The sequence below is a fragment of the Siniperca chuatsi genome, linkage group LG19 (assembly GCF_020085105.1).
Source record: "Siniperca chuatsi isolate FFG_IHB_CAS linkage group LG19, ASM2008510v1, whole genome shotgun sequence".
Lineage (NCBI taxonomy): Eukaryota > Metazoa > Chordata > Actinopteri > Centrarchiformes > Sinipercidae > Siniperca > Siniperca chuatsi.
In genome coordinates, this window is record NC_058060.1 from 23,572,458 (window position 1) to 23,593,708 (window position 21,251).

A 21,251-nucleotide genomic window follows, 5' to 3' on the forward strand; every position below is an offset into this window, starting at 1 on the left:
ATGCATCAGTAATAATATTCCAATAATATCAAATAACAATCTCAAAGGGATTCTGCCCAACAAGTACTTTTACTTTTGATACATATCACATTCACACACTGATGGCAGTTGCCAACTGCTCCTCAAAACAAAGAAACTAACTCGGTCACACAGGGGAGCAATTTGGGGTGCAGTGTCTTGCCACTTCGATATGTGGGCTGGGGGAATCTGGGATCAAACGGCCGACCTTCCGCTTGGTAAATGACCCGCTCTACCACCAAGCCACAGAATTCTTGGTGAAGTCTACAAATGTGGATGGTTTGATCCTTAAGAAAAAAAGAGGTTTTATGTCTAAATTTAAACAGCTTCTGAATGTGTTTTCTGTTTCTGTGTTCCCAAAGTTTACCATCACCTGTCTGAATTCGGAGGAATGTGTGCTGCCATGTCAGTTCCAGTCTTATGGCAAAGGTGCAAGAGTCATGCGGTACAAGAAGAAAGCCGTGGTGAGCTGCACGCGATACTGCAACACCAGCTTTGTGGTCGGCCACAACTCGCCGGCCGATTGAAATATAAGAATGAAATATAACTCCACATATCAATAGCTTGATGGCAGTAACGCACCACAAAAGCTAGCAATATGACACCAGGTGAGTGCTGATTTCATAAAGTTAAAAAAGGCTTTGCAAATGGTTTTTCAGGTAGTTAATTCATTCACCATGTTTGTTGGCTCTTAAAGATACAAATGACGGATTTTGGTGATGAATGTCAAATGTAAACAAAAGTGTTTGCTTATAATTAAACCTCCACAGGGTGCATTTAGTGCTCTGATACTTTTGTTGGACAGTTTGAGTCAGAGCAGCTCTGAAAGCAGAAATAATCTGATTGAATTAAATCTTGATGGGCAAAGAAGCTAATTTTATCTGAGACACATCAGACCAAATCTAACTTTTTTTGTATTTTTTAATATTTTGTCCAGTTCCTTCTTTAACGTCCCAGTTTACCACTTAACTTATCGAACCTCCCACAAAATGTTGTCTCACAGAAGTGTTTGTTATATATGGTTAAATGGTGTCGTAAATTAGGAAACCATCCATTTTTATTTTTTGTAGGATCCAACAATTTTCTGCTTCCAAGTCCGTTACTCCCAACAAATGACTCATGATGAACATAAACCAGTATTAAAGTATATTTAACATATCGACTATTAAAGCATCTGTTTGGATGTCTGTTTATCATCTGTATCTTCTTTTTGTGTTGACAAATGAATCTTACGCAGCAGAAAACTGCTACCGTTGAAGTTATTTAGATCTAAACTACTTTTTTCTTTACTGTTTTGTAGTTCCCATCCGGGAGGTTGACATTGAGCTTAGTGGCGATTCGGTCACCTGTAGTGGAAGACAACACCATAAATCAGACATGTTTGTTGTGTAACCATCGACACCAACAACAAAAAACAGCCATCCTAAAACACAGAGGTAAGTTTTTGCTGTGAAGTTAGGTAATCTTTATGAAAAACATTTTACTCTTCGTTGGAGCTTCCATCCTGGCCTCTCCGGGCAGCGTCGTGAAGGTTCCCTGCAGTCTGCCTTGCAGCGCCCTTCACAGCTTTAATCTCACCTGGAGGTTCAGACGCTCGGATCCCATCCGCTCGATCTCCATCACTGATCAGAAGTCTCTGGTGAAGGTCTGGGAGCCGGACAAAGAGAGAACGTGGCGGAAGTGCTGGTGGAACCAGAATCGAGTATCCACTTGTCCAGACTCTGAGACGAAGAGAGGTTCCGACGTGGTTATGGTCTGGGATTTCTGAAATTGCAAGTAGTTTTCAAGTGTCTCGAAAGGGTTCAGCAGTGATTGGACCTTGAACTAGAAGACGGGCGTAGGATGGCCGGAATGAGTCTGAAATGCAGGTGTGACGGCACGGGTTGAAGTACAAGGTAGAGGAGGTGAATTCGGAGCACCTATGGAAACCAAAGAAAGCCAGCAGAAACATGGCTTTTAAGGTTCGAGCAATATGAGGGATGCTGTATCCGGGACGGATGGTGTGGATGCAGACTGACAGCAAGTCGGCTGTAAGAGGAACGTGGCGAGGATTTTGAGCTGGCTCTTGACGTTGAAGTCCTCTGAGAAGTAAAGTTATCTGACGATGGTTAGAGGCCGGGCCACGGCTGCCACTTAGAAGTTTGGAGAAGAAGCTGATGCAGCTAAGGTAAACTTTGATAAGCGATAAGCAGTTTTCTCAATTGACTGCATAAATCAATGCATGTGGAATGATAACAACGTTGTTTAATAATTTTTGCTCATTACAAAAAAAAAAACATTTCACTTACAAACTCATGCAGGGGGGGCCTCATTTTATTTGGGCCCCAATCTTATTTATTAGCTTAGTTTATTACATTATTTGTCGGGGACCATATACAAAAAAACATTAATCTCATACAAGGAGAAGAGATGCATTGTACCAGAGTTAGTTACTAGCTCATTTCCATCCCCAGTCCCTGAGCAGGTCACACGAACACTAATTACTATTTTAAACATGTTGCATTTAGAGAATAACACTTTCATTACAGTGTTGTTACACTCGGGTCATCAGTGGTGTCAACACACTGGTTTCTGCAAATAATGCAATCTGTTACAGAATATAATGATAGATTCATATGAAATAAAAACCAACATACAGAAGAAAAAAGAATGAGTATACAGAAATATAATCTAGCACAGATGAGAATGACACTTAAACTGCAGACTTCTGCATTCTGACTTCAACCTCCATGATACAGTATAATGTGAAAATTAACAGCAGTTCTCCATCAGTCAACAATGTGGAGGTGCAACACAAAGAAATACAGAGATAACCACAGACTGAATCAAAAAAGAAAGAAAAAACTAAATCCAGACTCACGTCCAGGTCCAGGTGGAGGAGGTGGCTGAGTGTGGAGCAGAAGGAGTAGAGGAGTCTCAGTGTGTCTGCAGAGACGGTGTAGAAGGACAGAGCAGCAGCAGAGAGTCCAGATCCACTGACGATACTCTGTCACATCCAGAGGAACACACAGGGACGATGGTGGACTTGCCTTTGTGTCTGACAGTGGAGCTGATCTCAGAGCAGTTCAGACTGCAGCACTGAGACTCATCTCCACTTGTTGTGATTCCTCCGTCAGTCACTGCTGGGTGAAGCTCTCCTCTCCACTCCACCTCCCAGTAACATGGCCCAGTCAGAGCCTCTCCACACACCAGCTGCTGCTTCAACCTCTGGATCATCAGGACACAGCTGGTCCTCTCAACACAACCGCCTTTCTGATCACTCACTCTGACAGAGGCCACCAGCTGATGAAAGAAGAAGACAGACAGCAGAAGTCATAAATCAGTGTTTACAGAGACTCCCTCCATCAGCTGTCAGTGATGCAGCACTAGATAGATGTTAAAAGTCCTATATGTTCACACAAAGACTGAACAGCTAAACATCAGCTGTGATTACTGGACTTCAGCAGAGGTTCTGGTCTGCAGAAAGACCACATGGTGACTAAATGTAACGATGGTTCTTTGAAATAAGAGCCAGTGATCTGCAGGCGTCAGTCAGACTGATCTCAGAGCTGTGACAAAGATGAACTGATCAATTGTTTAGTGTTGAAATGAGAGAACAAACACTTTGAGATCAGATTTGATGCTACGACAGTCTGATGAACGAGGACACTGTCTCTGTACATGCTGTAATGCTGCCAGCTGGAATCCAGCTTTATTTCCTGTAGACATGAACACAGCAACAACAGTCGTCTTCGCATCGACTCAGACACATGATCACAACGAGCTTCTGGCTCATCTGATTGGCTGACTGTTCTCTCTGTCTGTCTTTCTGTCCAATCCTGAAGCCCGTCACCATCCTCCTCTCACAGCTTCACTGAGGAAAGCAGCCACTGAGAAGGTCGGAGGTTTACAGGAAATACTGGATCTTTGCTTTGATAATAACTATGTTTAGTACAATACTGCTGAAACCTGCACGGACTGACTCCAGCCCTCTACTGACCTCAGAGTCTCCAGTCTGCAGTGTGGACTCTTCACAAGATCACACAGCAGCTCCACTCCTGAATCCTGCAGCTTGTTGTTACTCAGCTTCAGCTCTCTCAGATGGGAGGGGTTGGACTTCAGAGCTGAGGCCAGAGAAGCACAGCTGATCTCTGACAAACTGCAGCGACTCAATCTGAATAAAGAATAAATGATGTAACTTTAGAAGACAATGTTCCTGCTTGAAATCATTCAGTGTTTAATAATCTGTTCAGAGCTGAAGAAAGTTTAGAATGTAGAAGTTTAGCTGAAATACATTAATTGTATTTATGTATTTTTTATTATAATTTATTTTAAACAACATGATGTAAAATATAAGATAGAAATCCAGAGTTTAAGAGGTTCAGAGTGAATTATCCAGTGGAGATCTTTCTTGTTATATTAAGGTTTTAAACGTGTAGCTCAACATTGCTCTGCCACAGTCAATGGACTAAACCACTGAAGAAGAAAACAGACTTTAGCATTAAGATACTCAGTGTGGATCAGTCTAATATCAGCCTTATATCTGCAGTTTAGTGTCACCACAACTTTCACATCATATTAATCTCAGCACAGAAGTAAAAAACGGTGTCTGACCTCAGAGTCTCCAGTCTGCAGTGTGGACTCTCCAGAAAATGACACAGCAGCTTCACTCCTGAATCCTGCAGCTTGTTGTCACTCAGCTGCAGCTCTCTCAGATGGGAGGGGTTGGACTTCAGAGCTGAGGCCAGAGAAGCACAGCTGATCTCTGACAAACTGCAGAGACTCAATCTGAATAAAGAATAAATGATGTAACTTTAGAAGACAAATGTTCCTGCTTGAAATCAGTCAGTGTTTCGTAATTTGTTCAGAGCTGAAAAAGGTTTAGAATGTAGAAGTTTAGTTGAAATGTATTTATTTATGTATTTTTTATTTATTTATTTATTCATTGTATTCATGTATTTTTTAATCATCATTTATTTTAAACATGATGTGAAATATAAGATGAAAATCCAGAGGTTCAGAGTGAATTATCCAGTGGAGATTTTTCTTGTTATATTAAGTTTTAAATGTGTAGCTCAACATTGCTCTGCCACAGTCAACGGACTAAACCACTGAAGAAGAAAACAGACTTTAGCATTAAGATACTCAGTGTGGATCAGTCTAATATCAGCCTTATGTCTGCAGTTTAGTGTCACTTTCACATCATATTAATCTCAGCACAGAAGTCAAAAATGGTGTCTGACCTCAGAGTCTCCAGCCTGCAGTGTGGACTCTCCAGAAAATCACACAGCAGCTTCACTCCTGAATCCTGCAGCTTGTTTCACTCAGCTGCAGCTTTCTCAGATGGGAGGGGTTGGACTTCAGAGCTGAGGCCAGAGAAGCACAGCTGATCTTTGACAAACTGCAGCCCCACAATCTGAATAAAGAATAAATGATGCAGATAAAAATCCAATTATAATCCAATCAGATGTGTCCTGGTTTTAAATGTGTAGCTCAACATCACTCTGTCCTAATTAATGAGCTTTTCCCCAAAATGAGTAGAGTGCCTTTGTCATGGTGTTATTGTGGATCATCATAATTTCAGCTTTCTGCACACATCATCCAAATGTCACCACAACATTCATACACCTATTCATGTCAACACATGACATGTCCTGTAAAATACTGTGTTCTGAAGGTTTCATAGAAAAAGACATTATTCCTGAAAATGTGTTTAACTTCTTTCAATTTTTCATATATACTGGAGATGTGTCTCACATGTAACAAAAATATAAATATTGATTTAATTTTGCAGCACATAAACTCTGGATAAATTCTTCAGTTTTCTTAATAACATGAATCCAGTTTGAGTACAGACTAAATTAGGAGCCAAACTGTTCAGACTGACATGCTTTAAAAAGAGCTGTTATCATTTGTGCTCAGACAAATCCAGAAAACAATGAATGAATGAATGAAATTTAAAACTTCTGTTATGGATTAAAACTTTGTAGATATACACTGGATGAGAGCAGAATACACAAACTGACCTCAGAGTCTCCAATCTACAGTTTGGACTCGCCAGTCCAGCAGACAGCAGCTTCACTCCTGAATCTTGCAGCTTGTTGTCACTCAGGTTCAGCTCTCTCAGATGGGAGGGGTTGGACTTCAGAGCTGAGGCCACCACTTCACAGTGAGTCTCTGAGAGTCCACAGCCAGAAAGTCTGTGATAAGAGAATATAAAACTTAATGTATAATAATATTTGAGACTTTATTATAAAATAGACACAAACATAGATACATTAACATGAGCAGCTGTAGCACAACCATTCATCATAAGGTTTGTGGTTTGAAACTTGAGCTCCTCCTGTCCACATGTCAAAGTGTCCTTGAGCAACATAATGAGCCGCAATTTGCAGCTTTATACAAAAGTGAATGTCAATAGGCCTGTCACGAAATGCAGAACACAAGGAAGTGGTGACTGGATAGTAATGGCCATAGTTTTATTGTAATACAGCAAGCAATGACAGGTTGATAAGCGCTCTTCCAGAGCGGGCGAGTCCAGTGTAGTCTGCTGTAGCCAGTAGCAAGTCCATGGAGAACTAACTGGACTCAGAGGACGGAGACGGTGAGTGTAGGTTCTGGCTTGGCTTGTATAGCGTGGCAGGCAGAACAGGAAAGGCAGCTGGCTTGTGTAGCGTGGCAGGCAGAACAGGAAAGGCAACTGGCTTGTGTAGCGGGGCAGGCAGAACAGGGAGGCAGGGTCCAGCACAGCTGGGGACCTCAGGCAGACGGCCCGGGGGCTGAACATGTGCAGTGAGCAACTCATGAGGTCTGCGTCGAAGACCAAAACTATCTGGAGGCCTGGCGGAATGCCGGCGGTGCAGGCAGAACCCTACTGGAGGCTGGCGGCAAAGGCGGAGAACCAGATCGGGGCCCGGTGACAGGACAGCAGAACAGGAAGCCAGCGACAGGGAGACTGGTAGAGGAGCTGGCGGCACCAGTGATGCCAGGGAACCCGGAGCCTGCTGCTCCGATAGAACAGGAGGGTGCTGCTGCAGCAGTGACCAGAGGTGGGTGCTGCTGCAGCTGCAATCCAGCAGAGGCAGAACTGTGGTGCTGCGATCCAACCGCGGATGGACGTGGCTGCGATCCAGCGGGCCAGGAGATCTGTGGTGTGGCTGCAATCCAGCAGAGAGTCCAGGGGGCTGTTGCAATCCAATAGGTCATTAGTCCAAGGGCTAATGACCGCCACGGGGCAGGAACTGGAGACAGGACTGCTGACGGCTCTGGGGCACTGGGCAGCGGTGCAAATGAGCAGCTGGGCAGGCAATCATCAGTGGGAGCCATGTTTCCTCCTGGGGGGTTTCCCAGAAGGAGCCAAGATAGCAACGGACTGAGGTGCCACCTGGTTAGCAGGCTGAGATGCTGACTGGAGTCTAGCACACAGGAGGTAAGAATGGAGGGATATCTGCTGGGAACTGGCAGGCCAGGGTGCAGGCTGATGACTGTGAGGACCACCAAAAGCCAAGCGGGTGCCCAAGTACGGGTTCGGGACTGGGACCGGCTCAGGACAGGCAGACTGCAGGCTACCGTAACCAAGCCTGACTGACAGAGAGCTAGCAGGCCGGGAGTCAGGCTTAGGACCGGGAGCAGGAACAGAGTCCCTTAGCCAGGGCTTGAAGGACACTGCAAAATGTGCGCCAGCTATGGCTGTCTGCCTGGTCTGCTCACTGCTGGCTGTCCTCCAACACTCCCACAAGCTCCAAAGGTCCAAGACCAGTTCGTCCGGCTTGTCAGACATGGTGTCTGCTGGGTCCATTTTAGTGGTCGGGTCGTTCTGTTATAGTGCACAGTCTAAGGACCCAAATGCAGAACACAAGGAAGTGGTGACTGGATAGTAATAGCTCTATGAACAGGGAGGCAGCTTTGCAGACATCAGAGAGAACACGGAGGCCGCGACCACGGGCCTCAGGCAGGCAGTGGTCCAAAACAGAGAACAAGTCCAACAAGCAAACAAATCCGACAGGGAGCAGGCAAAATGCAAAAGTCCACAGTACAGGCAAGGTCCAAGGAAACAAAGGATCAATCCAACAGAACTTACAGGAAACAAATGCCGGGATGCGTGACACGGGAACAACGCACAACCAACATGCACATGACAAGGGCAACGACCCGACAATGAAAAAGGAAAAACTCCGGACTAAATACACTGAGGTAGAGGAGACAGCGAGACACCGGTGCAAACAATCAAAGTGGGGCCAACACTCTAAACTGGAGGGAAAGCAAACAAAGATGTAGATCCACAAGACACACGAGAGGAGAACACTACAAAATAAAACAAGAAACAGGACAAAACCCCAAAATATAACAGTTGTTGGATGATATTTTGTCCGAGCAATAATTTCGATAAACGATAGTATTGTCCTTTAAGGGCATTTGCATCACACTCCATCGTATTAGTTTGCACAAAGCATAGGGGTTGTGTCAGTTGCAGCAAGGGAGAGATCTTTAGCCAAATAATCACTCACTACAGGGACATTGTATATTTGAAGTTTTAAAAATCTACAAAGGGAAGGAGAAGATCAACCAAACTATTTACAAGCTATAGAAACACTGTAATCCAGAGATGCACCACACGCTGCATCTACTGACTGTCTGCACACGGCGCAAGAGGAGATCGATGAGACCCCGGCGCTGTCGGCAGAAGAGCCGATGACTGCGATTACTCTGAGCAACATGCATTATTGCGACAGGCCTAAATATAATGTAAAGGTGTCATATTTTGATTAACAGAGTTCTGTGATTTGTGTTTGTTAAAGTTTATTTTAACGTGATGTTCAATGAGCTGTAAAATTACTGTAGGTTGTAACTGCACTGGTATGTATTTAGAGTGAATGCTGATTCAGCAGCATTCACACTATTGTGATTCTCACTCTTTATACTTCTTGTAAGTTGTATTGTACACAATACAAAAAAAAAACTTTCTACAAAAATATTCTTTATTATTATTCTTCTACCACATTTTTTGGCACTTGACTCCTTCCACATTTTTCATCAACATAGAAACTTCACTCAAACATCAAAACATTCAGCTCTATTAGGACATGAGTGCTATTACTTTTCTCATTCATACTTTCAGAAATATTCAACGTTTTCCAGGAAATTTCATTTAATTTAAAATAATGGACAGAATTCACACATTTTCACAGGCGATAATAGTTACGGCCTTTATGCTAGAAGCAGGACTTTGAGAGGTGCGCCTTAGCTAAAATCTTTATGATATGAACTCTCTGAGCCAGGAGTCACACAGCAGTTACCATCACTATGGTAACCTTAAATTGGAGTGCAGTTTGACACACAGACTGTTATTTCTGTCTTTTTTACTGACACACACACACACACACACACACAGTGTCATTTCTGATTTTCAAATTAAAAGCCCAAGATGGCATCTCTATCATAACAGGAAAGTCAGGATGAGCCAGGCTTTTCAAAATAAAAACGGTCACTGCATGTTAACAGGAAACTATTTTTTCAAAATAAAAGACCCAGAAAATAACTGTATTCTAACCATAGGCTGTATATAAAGATGGACGATGCTGTTCTAGTAAGTCAAGCCGGGAAAGAGTGAATGCCAGAGAACAGGACCCACACGTGGACTAGCAGGCAGAGCTGGTGCAGACCACTATTTATTAACAACAACAAAAAAAGGCTTACACTGAATTGGCGGGCAAAGCAACTCTCAGCGGGTAAGCAGTCCAAAACAGAAACACAAGTCCATTGGTGAGCAAACAAAATACATAGACTGGCAAGGTACAAGGGAGACAATAAACCAGGACGCTTGACAGAGGTACAACGAGAAACTGACACTGAACAAAGGAAAAAATTTGGACTAAATATACTTAGGCAGGGGAGACAACGAGAAACAGATGCAACTAATTAGGGCAGGGCAAACAATCAAAACTGGAGGGAAAAGCAAACAAAGACAGGAAGTAAAAACAAGACACACGAGGAGAGAACACTTCAAAATAAAACAGGAAATAACAGGACAAAAACCCAAAACCATGACAGACGCATCTCCACTTCCTCCAAACTATTCCAGATACGGGCGCTACCATCTTGCGCCGGTGAGGTCATTTGGAGCCAGATTCTACACAGTACTGAGCAGAGTTGGAGCCACGTTATGGTCCCACGCATACACCCAGCCGACTCAATCCCAAACCGGGCTCAGCTGTCAATCATGACGTCCTTTTTATAGCATCAAATAACTAATTAGAACCAAACATCAGAAAAATTACCACTTGAACATCCATCAGTGTGATACAAACTCCCTAAAATGACAGAAACCATCTTTGGGAAAAATGTATTTGATGTGTACTTAGATTTTTCAGTTTGGCTCATGTCCCATCCCGAACATGGAGGGGGCTGGGTTTATGACCTATACTGCAGCCAGCCACCAGGGGAATGATCGAGATGTTTTGGCTTCACTATTGGGGAGTTGTCATGTCGTCCATCTTTATATACAGTCTATGATCCTAACAGGAAACTAGGCTTTTTTTCAAAATGAAAGCCAGGAAGCTAGGGATGGGCCTGATTTTTTTCAAAATAAAAGCGCAATAGAGTAGCTGTATCTTAACAGGAAGCTCAGGATGAGGATTGTTTTTCAAAATAAAATTTCCCAACAGTGACTGTATGTTAACAGGACACTAGGGATGAGGCTTTTTCCTTTTACAGATCTCTCTCTCTGTCTCAATGACACACAGCTGATGTTTATTAGCTGATTAAACCTCCATCAGTCTGTTCCACTGTTCTGATTGGTGGATTGATATTAAGCTATTTTTGGCAGTTGGGACCTCTTTTTCTCCTTTTCAAGACATGCATAGACACACACAAACTGGTTCTTTTATCTTTGTGGGATTTTGACTCAAACACACCAGATACTGACATACACACAGACATACACACACACAAACTGACACAAACACACACACACACATACTAACACACATACACAGTGACACACATGAACTGGTTTTCCTATTTTTGTGGGGATTTTTACTGCTTTTTTCAACAAAACCAGTCAAAACCATTGTCAATATTACAGTTTAGCTTCCAGCTTTTCTGGCACTGTATTTCAGCTCTTAGCTTCTTTAGGTAATGCAGTTCAGTTTGTAAATCTGACCATTTATTTCAGATTTCTGCATTTTCATTTAATGCTTTGCAACTCTCAGCTCTTTAGGCCAATGCCTTTTTGTTCCAAAGTGTTTAGCAATTCAGTTCATCTGTCTGATATCAATACAAAGCATTTCTTCTTTCAGCCTTTTCATGCAATTCAAGTCAACTTCCAGCTTTTACAGTATTACAGTTTAGCTTCAAGCTTTTCTACTTTTCCTGCTGGATTTGTATTAGGCCTCTATCACCCAAGGAAAGATAGTTAGAAGATGATAGAAGATACTTGTGATCACTGACTTGATAGCGATAAAAACAAAAATTTTTTTGCAGAAATTTGTAGTGTAACACATGTAGAAATATTTCAATAAGCAGGTTTAATACTAGTTGAAGAAAACGTTTATAGTGTGGAAGTTTTATATTGTGCATGTGTGTAAAGTGTGTATCTTTACTCTAATACTGATGGCTTCAGCTTTACATTGCTTTATAATGTTAATCACATCTGGACTTACACAGCCTTTCTGCAGTTCCTCACAGCTGGAATCAGTCTCAGTCGTCCCTCCACTGTTGTGTTGTACTTCTTCAGGTCCAACTCATCCAGAACCTCCTCTGACATCTGCAGCATGTAGGCCAGAGCTGAGCAGTGGATCTCAGAGAGTTCCTTCTCCGATCTGTTCTCTGACTTCAGGAACTCTTGGATCTCCTGATGTATTGAGTGGTCGTTCATCTCCATCAGACAGTGGAAGATGTTGATGCTTCTATCAGGAGAGATTTTTGTCTTCTTCTCCTTCAGGTTGTCAATGGCTTTCTGGATGATTTCTGGACTATTGTCTGTCTGACCCAGCAGGCCTCCTAAGAGTCTCTGGTTGGACTCCAGAGAGAGGCCATGAAGGAAGCGGACAAACAGGTCCAGATGGCCATTTTTACTTTTAAGGGATTTCATCATTGCTTCCATCAGGAAGACATCCAGGGTTGAATCAACATGTTTTTTCCCCAGGAAAGCCTTCAGTACCTTTGTGTTCCTGTTGGTGTAACAGTGGAACATGTAGACTGCAGCCAGAAACTCCTGAACGCTCAGATGAACAAAGCAGTAGACTGTTTTCTGGAAGATGACACACTCTCTTTTGAAGATCTCTGTACAAACTCCTGAGTACACCGAGGCCTCTGAGACATCAAGGCCACACTGCTCCAGGTCTTCTTGGTAGAACATGATGTTTCCTTTCTCCAGCTGTTCAAACGCCAGCCTCCCCAGCTTCAGAAGAACCTTCCTGTCAGCCTCCGTCAACAGCTGTGGACTCGTCTCCTGTCCCTCGTCATACTTCTGCTTCTTCTTCTTTGTCTGAACCAGCAGGAAGTGTGAGTACAGGTCAGTCAGGGTTTTGGGCAGCTCTCCTTTCTGGTCTGTAGTCAACATGTGGTCCAGAACTGCAGCAGTGATCCAGCAGAAGACTGGGATTAGACACATGATGTGGAGGCTCCTGGATGTCTTAATGTGTGAGATGATTCTGCTGGACAGCTCTTCATCACTGAATCTCCTCCTGAAGTACTCCTCCTTCTGGGAGTCAGTGAAGCCTCGTACTTCTGTTACCCTGCCAACACATGAAGGAGGGATCTGATTGGCTGCTGCAGGTCGGGAAGTTATCCAGATGAGAGCCGAGGGAAGCAGATTCCCCTTGACGAGGTTTGTCAGCAGCACGTTGACTGATGACTTCTGTGTGACATCAGACACGACCTTCCTGTTCTTGAAATCCAGTGAAAGTCTGCTTTCATCCAGGCCGTCAAAGATGAACAGAAGTTTACAGACAGCGAGCTTCTCTGCTGTGACCTTCTGTAATGTTGGATCGAAAACATGGAGCAGCTCGAGAAGACTGTACCGCTCATCTTTGATCAAGTTCAGCTCCCTGAACGAAAGCAGAATCAGCAGACTGACATCTTGGTTTTTCAAGCCCTCTGCCCAGTCCAGAGTGAACTTCTGCACTGAGAAGGTTTTTCCAACGCCAGCGACACCGTTCGTCAGAACGACCCTGATGTGTCTCTGTTGGCCCGGTAAGGCTTTAAAGATGTCGTGGCACTTGATTGGAGAGTCATGGAGGGCCTCCATCTTGGAAGCTGTCTCAAGCTGCCTCACCTCATGTTGGGTATTAACTTCTTCACTCTGTCCCTCTGTGATGTAGAGCTCAGTGTAGATCCTGTTGAGGAGGGTTCCACTTCCTGTTTCATCACTTCCTTCAGTCACACGTTCACATCTCCTCCTCAGGCTGATCTTATGTTCATCTAAAACCTCCTGCAGACCACCACTCACTAAAAAAGGGAAAAAAGTTTGAGACAAAAAAAAGAAAATTTGACAATCTGCTGATCATTTTCATTACCAATAAAAAAACAATCAATATAAGACTATATAGAGAAGTAAAGGTAATAAAGTCCAGTTTTGGGGGAACATCAGAAGTGCTCCTTCTTCTCTCAACCTCTGACTGTGTGTACATGTTTGATTGACAGCAGAGGCGACAGGCTGAGCTTCAGCAGCTCATCTGCAGCTCTTCATTGAATAGCGCACTGTGGCTGTTCCTTCCTCCCTGTGATATTTAAAACTGATCCACTGATCAAATAATACAGAATATGTTCATGTCTTGTTGTGTCGACCTTTTTTTATTTAATAGCACCACCAACAAAGCGCTGCAAATCTCTGCGACAGATACACTCCATTTCCTGTAGCTGCTTCACAATAAAAGTCTCCTGCTGGTTTGCTGGTGGAAAACTTTTATGTGAAGCAGCTGCAGGAAATGTTGAGTTTACATCAACAGCAAATTAACAAAGCTCTGATAAGACTAAAGTAACAGCAAACACTAAAAAAAGGCTGACACCTGAACGTCCAATCAGGAATACAGGAGTGAGAGTAAACTCCAAACCAGAGATTCATTTAGAAGCTACAAAAGTACTGACAGATACAAGGTTGATTTATTTGTCATTCTACAACACAGGGTTGCACAACTAAATGCAAGTTGTAGTGCAAATTGCAACAACTATTTTTTTATTGTGGGGTGAGAGACAGAGAGACTTTTAAAAACAGAGCTTTCTCTTTGGTCACCAGCACAGACACCTGTTGATCCAGACGTGGCTTTGGTTTAAGGGTGGAGACCATCTCAGGTTGGCCCCTGTAAATGGCTGCTAGCTCAGTCAGTCATTCATGGTCAGTCACTCACGTAGGTGTGGTTTTTTGAAGCTGTGACCCCAGGAACCAGATTTTCACTCGCCTCACAAAACCTCTGCATGGTTACATTTTTACACACTGTTTCTATGTACTATTTTTAGCTCAGAGCCCGTTCCTCACCCAGGAGGCTGTTGTCATCTTGTGCCTAGACTGCTGCAACTCACTCCTGGCTGGTCTGCCTGCATGTGCCCTCTGATCTCTGCAGCTCATCCTGAATGCAGGAGCCCTGCAGGTCTTCAACCTACCCAAGTTCTCCCACACTACACCGCTCCTCCGCACCCTGCACTGGCTACCGGTGACTTGAATCCGATTCAAGACACTGGTACTTGCCTACTGTGCTGCGAATGGCTCAGGCCCATCCTACATCCAGGACATGGTCAAAGCAGCCCGTCCACTACGCTCTGCTACTGCCAGTCGGCTTGCTACTCCCTCACTACGAGGGGGCCCAGCTACCGCTCACCAAAATCCCGACTGTTTGCTGTTCTGGATCCACAATGGTGGAGCTCCCCCGAAAGCTACACCCACTGACATCAGCTTAAAAGAAACTGATGCACACATCTTCAGCCTGGGAAAACTGAAGCACTTATTGTAAAAACTAAACAAATATATCACTTGAAGCATTTTTAAGATCAGCTTATTTGATTCGTGCTGGTCTGATGTACTTGCATGATTCTTGTTCTCCACACTGGGGACAGGAGGAGTCTCCTGATGAAGCAGACTGGTCCCAGTATGAGGTGATGCATTGTCTGCAGAACCGATGTCCACAACTGGTAGAGATTGGATCCTTCAGGACGTCCTGACACAAAGAACAGCAGGACAGCTGCTCCTCCACAGAAACATGGTTCCTCTTCCTCTCTCTGTGAAGACATTTCTTTAGAACTAAAATGATTTGTTGACTGGGGCAGCATATGGCTCAGGAGCTAGGTAGTAATCGGATGGTTTCTGGTTCGATCCCCGGCTCCTCCAGAAAGAGTGTTGAAGTGTCCTTGAGAAAGACACTGAACCCCTAACCACTCCTGATGAGCAGCTCGGCACCTTGCATGGCAGCCTCTGCACCAGTGTATGAATGTGTGTGTGAATGGGTGAATGAATGTGTTGTAAAGCGCTTTGAGTGGTCGGAAGACTAGAATAGCGCTATATAAATGCAGTCTGTTGGGACCACTGGCACCCCACAGATTAATTCATTAATTTGTGGGACTTTAACTGAACTTTTATTAGCATGCAACTAACTATCCTCTTTTCTAACCTGGCACTGTTTATCCTACACACTGCAGGCTCAGAATTATTAGTAAGTGGACCTTTGAGCTTAAATGGTCTTCCCCATATTTTACATAAGTAGTCAGTAGTGAGAATAAAGGTGAGCAAAGCTTTTCTACAAATGACTTTTTCATCACATGTTGAACAATTATGATATGAACTGATTCAAAATGCATATGGTGGATCGTAACAGCTGATCTGAGGACGAGCCAAACAACTAAATATTTTGAGGACAAATATGAGAATATTAATTACACGTTTGAAGCAGATTCTTTCAGATTTTGAATAGCTGTAAATCTTTACAGAGATTTCACCATTAGAGCAAAAATATATGTGTAAAGTGTCAATTCTGAAATCGAGGTTCTCGGGTGTTTTGCTAAAGAAATAAAATAAGATCCATTTTAGTTTGAAAAAGTATCTGTACTAATAGTTCTGCATCATGAATATAAATCTTTTAGCATTTTGTCTTCATCCTCAATACATCATGTTCCATCAGGTCAGTTTACAGTAAAAACAGTGCTCACAGTGCTCTCTGTCCTTTGAACTGAACTCTGCAAACACCAAGATGTTTTTATTCATATCACATGAATCCTTGATAAATTCTCTGATGAAAGCCTTTAAGGGAGCTCTAAATACACAAACTGCTGCTACTGTCGATAATCAGGAGGTTTAAAAGTTTGTATTAGTCCTCTAGATCAGATTACAGCTCTTCTAGATGACTGACAGCTGTCAGATAATAAGAGGAAGATGGCATGAAATATTGTCTGCATCACAGAACATTTAAATTTTAGTTAGCAAATACGTTTTAATAGGAAATTTAACATACAAATACAAAATCAACAGAAAACATCGGGGTAACTGAAAATGAGTTAGTAGCAGTTCTCTTACTTTGTGTCTGAGGGTCCAGGTTCATTACTGAAGCGTGGAGGATGATCTTTGGACTGGTCACTCTTCAGAGACAGACAGCTGGATCCTGGAGACTCTGCTCTGTCCTCCTCTTCCTCCACACAAACACTCATCTTCTGGCCTTCAGTCAGCCTGAGAGGTAAAACAGTAACACTGACTGTGAGCTCAGAACACAAGAATCAAGAAACAAGTCTGATCAAGAGTCACAAGCAAGACTGAGAGAACAGGAAGTAACAAAATCTCTCTTACACACACACACACAGTATCTAACTATAAAGGAAGGAATCTCTGTCTGTCTGTATGTATCATCATCATCCAGTTACACCAAAATCAGTGAATAAAGTTATAATAGTTGTGTTTTTGTACAGTAATCTGTGCCCCCAGAAACGCTGCGGCGTCTATCGTTTTTCAGACCTAATTCTTGCCTCATTTGAGGTCTGATAAACAGTAAATTCAGCAAATTCAGCAGCGTCCCATAACACTAGTTTCACCAAAATCAGTGAATACAGTTATAAAGTTGTGTTTTTGTACAGTAATCCAGTAGCCAGTGTGGCCCAGCCGCCTTCTCGCCTGACAGATTACATTTTCATTTTGACCCCGAAAGAGCCTGATGAACTAAATGTAAATGCAAAGACTGGGGGGCGCTTTTTGCTTATTGCATTTAAATATTGTCCACTGTATAGCAGGTAAAGTCAAATGCAGTTTTAATTTTCACTTTCAAATTGTTAGAACATTTCATTTTTACTTAAATATTGCTTGCATGAATGGAAAATCAGGTTACATTCTTTATATTTCATTTTCAAATTTGAATTAACATTTGAATATTGTCAAATATTTAATTTAGTCACAGAAAGCCCATACAAGTGTGTGAAAGTGAAAATGAAAATTGGATTATTGCATTTTCATTTAGTAAAATAACACATACATATGGGGACAATTATAATGCTATTGTGGAGTTACATTTTCTTTTTCAAGTTTACATTATCATTTGAAAATAGTCCCTTATAGGCTTCCATAGATATTAATGGCCTATTTCCTTAATAGTTATTTCAAGATTGCTCATTTCTAAACATACTGACATCAAACTACCTGTCATACAGTCTTGGACCTCATCTCACAACTTTCACAGCTGTTAGTTTGTGAAAAAGCCCTTAGCAAATCCCTTAACACCATTATCAGTGACATATTGCCTAAATATGTACTTTTCCAGGTTACTTGGAGTTCATTAGAGTTCATTTCCTAATGTCATTATCATTACATTGTATTTGTATGTAGGCGAGTCATCTCCCACCATGGCTACTCTCACGGACTGCAGAAGAAACTTTTGAAGGTTATGATTTTTAATCACAAAGAAGGTTTTACTTCATTCTTTATTATTATCGGTTTCAATTTAATTATTGATAATACTTTATTTCTCTGAAAAGGATACTTTTACTTTTTGGATTGGTTCCAGTGACAAATATATAACCAATAACGCATCTGAGGAAAAAGTCATCCAGAAAGAGTTTTGGGAAAGATCTGACAACTACTGGACACAAGATGGAAAAACTGTTTTGAACGTGGTTTTAAGGTGGTTTGACACATTTAAGGACCAACGGCTGTGAAAGTTGTGTGAGGACACATGATGGTTTGGTGTCAACATATTCATAAATGAGCAAGCAATTGCTCAACAACCTTTAAATGTGCATACTTAATGAAATAGGTCATTAATAACCATGCTTTTCTGAGTTTTAAAAAACTTTTTTTTTTATAAACAAACTCATAGGTGTAAAATGTTTAAGGACTTTCTCTCTCTTTGGTGACTTTGAGTTGATCAGAACTGTGAAACGTCTGCCTAAATCAGCTCTCCAACAAATCCCAAAACTGGGAGAAAGCGCGGCTTTGACATGGCGATATTTAAGGTAAAAGCTGCGAAAACCGACGAATGCCAGATATTAAACTAACTTCACCCCGGTGCAGTACCGGAGGCAAAGGAAATGGCCCGTTCCGCACAGGCACGTTCATTCTAACATTTCTTTCCTCTACAGTCCACAGGGAGAAACCTGACTCAGAGACTTTGACAGTAAAATAATAAAAACACTCACCCTGCCTCCGCCTTCAGTTTTCCTCCTTCTGCTCTGTCAACAAAAAAAATGGAGTCTGACCTGAATGAACACTTTCAGTTTCAGGTTCCCTCCTTGTTCTCCATGTACAGGGAATGACATGAGTCTGTCTACGTGTGTGTGTGTGTGTGTGTGTGTGTGTGGTGGGGGGCTCATGTGTTTATGAGCGTCTCTCTTCTCCTGAACAGTTTGAATTAAAATGAGTCTTGGTCAAAATGTACTTAAATGATGTTTAAATGATGTAAATAAATCTGTTGTGTTTAAGTTACAGCTGAAGTGCTTTAAACTAGCCCCAGTTTGTGCCTCTCATGTCTTACCATTAAATTCAAGTCACTCAGCTAAAAATCCAGTTTTCCAAAAATAAATTCCCTACGATCTTTGAAAACCCCAGAAAGTCCTTCAGCAACACTTCCTGCTGTTCTGAAGGAATTTCCAGAGTGCACAAAGACTGAAGTATGAACATCTGGATGAAAACATATTCCATCTGTTGCTAAATTAAGTTTTTTAACCAGTTTCCCAAGTTGCGACTGTATTTCCAAATCCAGGTGGTTGGAAATGACGTATGTCCTTGCTCTTCTTGTAAAACACAAGCTAAATATTCACTTGTTTTGTATGATATTAGAAGAAACATCAATATATACAAATATAACTCATTTAATGAGTTAAATTATCTACCATCTTTGGATTATGAAGATATGAAGTGATGAGTTGCAGCTGGGGAAAAGAGTTTAAAATATTTTTTCTTCGTCTTGGGTTTTTCATAGATGGTCAGGTATATATTTTACAGAAAATCGGATACTTATCTCTGTGTAACGGTAACACAGTTTCAGTGTTGGGGGGGCGCTGTGCCTGATGGGTTTGATGCTCGTTGTTATTGGATATGAGACCTGTTATGGTGTTATCGCTGTACTTCAGCATGGTAACTGAACTGTGATGGGATATGAAACTGATTGTGTAAAGGGAGAAGAGTCGGGGGACAGGACACAGCCCTGGGGGGGGCTCCTGTGCTGAGATGAAAGGTTGCTCACCTTAGTCCACTGATGCCTGTCATGCAGAAAGCTCCAGATCCAGTGGAACATGAAGGAGCTGATGTTCAACTGTGTTTGTGTTCCCTATTAGTCTGTAAAAGAAGACATTTAGTTCATTTAGCACTTTAGTTGCAACTTAAACACAACAGATTTATTTACATTTAAATAAATGTAAACATCATTTAAGTTTAAATGATGTAAATTACATCATTTAAACATCATTTAAGTTTCATGCCTTGAAAGAGTACAACAGATGCAGTATTTGCTTTGAGGATGCTGATGGAGAAGTACAGAGAAGGTCATAGGGAGTTGCATTGTGTCTTCGTAGATTTAGAGAAAGCGTATGACAGGGTGCCGAGAGGAGCTGTGGTATTGTATGAGGAAGTCTGGCGTGGCAGAGAAGTATGTTAGAGTGGTGCAGGACATGTATGAGAGCTGTAAGACCGTGGTGAGGTGTGCTGTAGGTGTGACAGAGGAGTTCAAGGTGGAGGTGGGTCTGCATCAAGGATCGGCTCTGAGCCCCTTCTTGTTTGCTCTGGTGGTGGACAGGCTGACAGATGAGGTTAGACAGGAATCTCCATGGACTATGATGTTTGCGGATGATTTGTAGTGAGAGCAGGGAGCAGGTGGAGGAAAATCTAGAGAGATGGAGGTCTGCTCTGGAAAACAGAGGAATGAAGTTTAGCCGCAGTAAGACAGAATACATGTGCGTCAATGAGAGGGACCCAGGTGGGACGGTGAGGTCACAGGGAGCAGAGGTGAAGAAGGTGCAGGACTTTAAGTACTTAGGGTCAACGGTTCAGAGCGATGGAGACTGTGGAAAAGCGGTGAAGAGGCGAGTGCAAGCAGGTTGGAACGGATGGAGAAAAGTGTCAGGTGTGTTGTGTGATAAAAGAGTATCAGCAAGAATGAAAGGAAAGGTGTTGAAGACGGTGGTGAGACCAGCGATGTTGTACAGCTTAGAGACAGCGGCGCTGAAGAAAAGACAAGAGGCAGAGCTGGAGGTAGCAGAGCTTAAGATGTTGAGGTTCTCTTTGGGAGGGACGAGGACGGACAGGATCAGGAACGAGGACATCAGAGGGACAGCTCGTGTTAGATGTTTCGGAGATAAAGTCAGAGAGGCCAGATTGAGGTGGTTTGGACATGTTCAGAGGAGAGACTGTGAATATATTGGTAGAAGGATGCTGAGGTTGGAGCTGCCAGGCAGGAGGTCTAGAGGAAGACCAAAGAGGAGATTTATGGATGTAGTGAGAGAGGACATGAAGTTAATTGGTGTGAGTGAAGAGGACGCAGAGGACAGGGTTAGATGGAGGCACATGATTCGCTGTGGCGACCCCTGAAAGGGAACAGCTGAAAGGAAAAGAAGATTTAAACATCATTTAAGTACATTTTGACCAAGACTCATTTTAATTCAAACTGTTCAAGCGAAGACAGAAGCTCATAAACACGTCATGTTAAACAGCTGATCTGTGTGAACACACCATACACACACATACAGTCGTGTTTCCATCACTTTTGGGGACATTACGTGGGGTTACATTCATTCCCTGGAGACTTACCCTAACTCTGAACCAAGTCTTCACCCTAAAATTTAATGATTCACGT

General features: G+C 42.5%; 2 protein-coding genes and 1 long non-coding RNA gene across 3 annotated transcripts in view; 2 read left to right on the forward strand and 1 right to left on the reverse strand.

Annotated features, from left to right (window-relative positions):
• Positions 1-21,251, forward strand: part of LOC122866379 (hemicentin-2-like) — a 480,239-nt gene that overhangs the window by 48,581 nt on the left and 410,407 nt on the right. The window lies entirely within an intron of this gene.
• LOC122866416 lies at positions 132-3,975 on the forward strand. Its single transcript, XR_006375696.1, has 3 exons — positions 132-626; positions 1,319-1,454; positions 3,843-3,975. It is a non-coding gene; the product is annotated as an uncharacterized LOC122866416 (long non-coding RNA).
• Positions 2,243-18,722, reverse strand: LOC122866381 (NLR family CARD domain-containing protein 3-like). The gene is given in 10 exon segments (XM_044175991.1): positions 2,243-3,300; positions 3,998-4,171; positions 4,612-4,785; positions 5,241-5,319; positions 5,322-5,413; positions 6,024-6,197; positions 11,658-13,446; positions 15,020-15,210; positions 16,499-16,648; positions 18,601-18,722. Coding segments are annotated over 9 exon segments (2,826 nt in total). The 5' UTR covers positions 16,630-16,648; positions 18,601-18,722; the 3' UTR covers positions 2,243-3,278.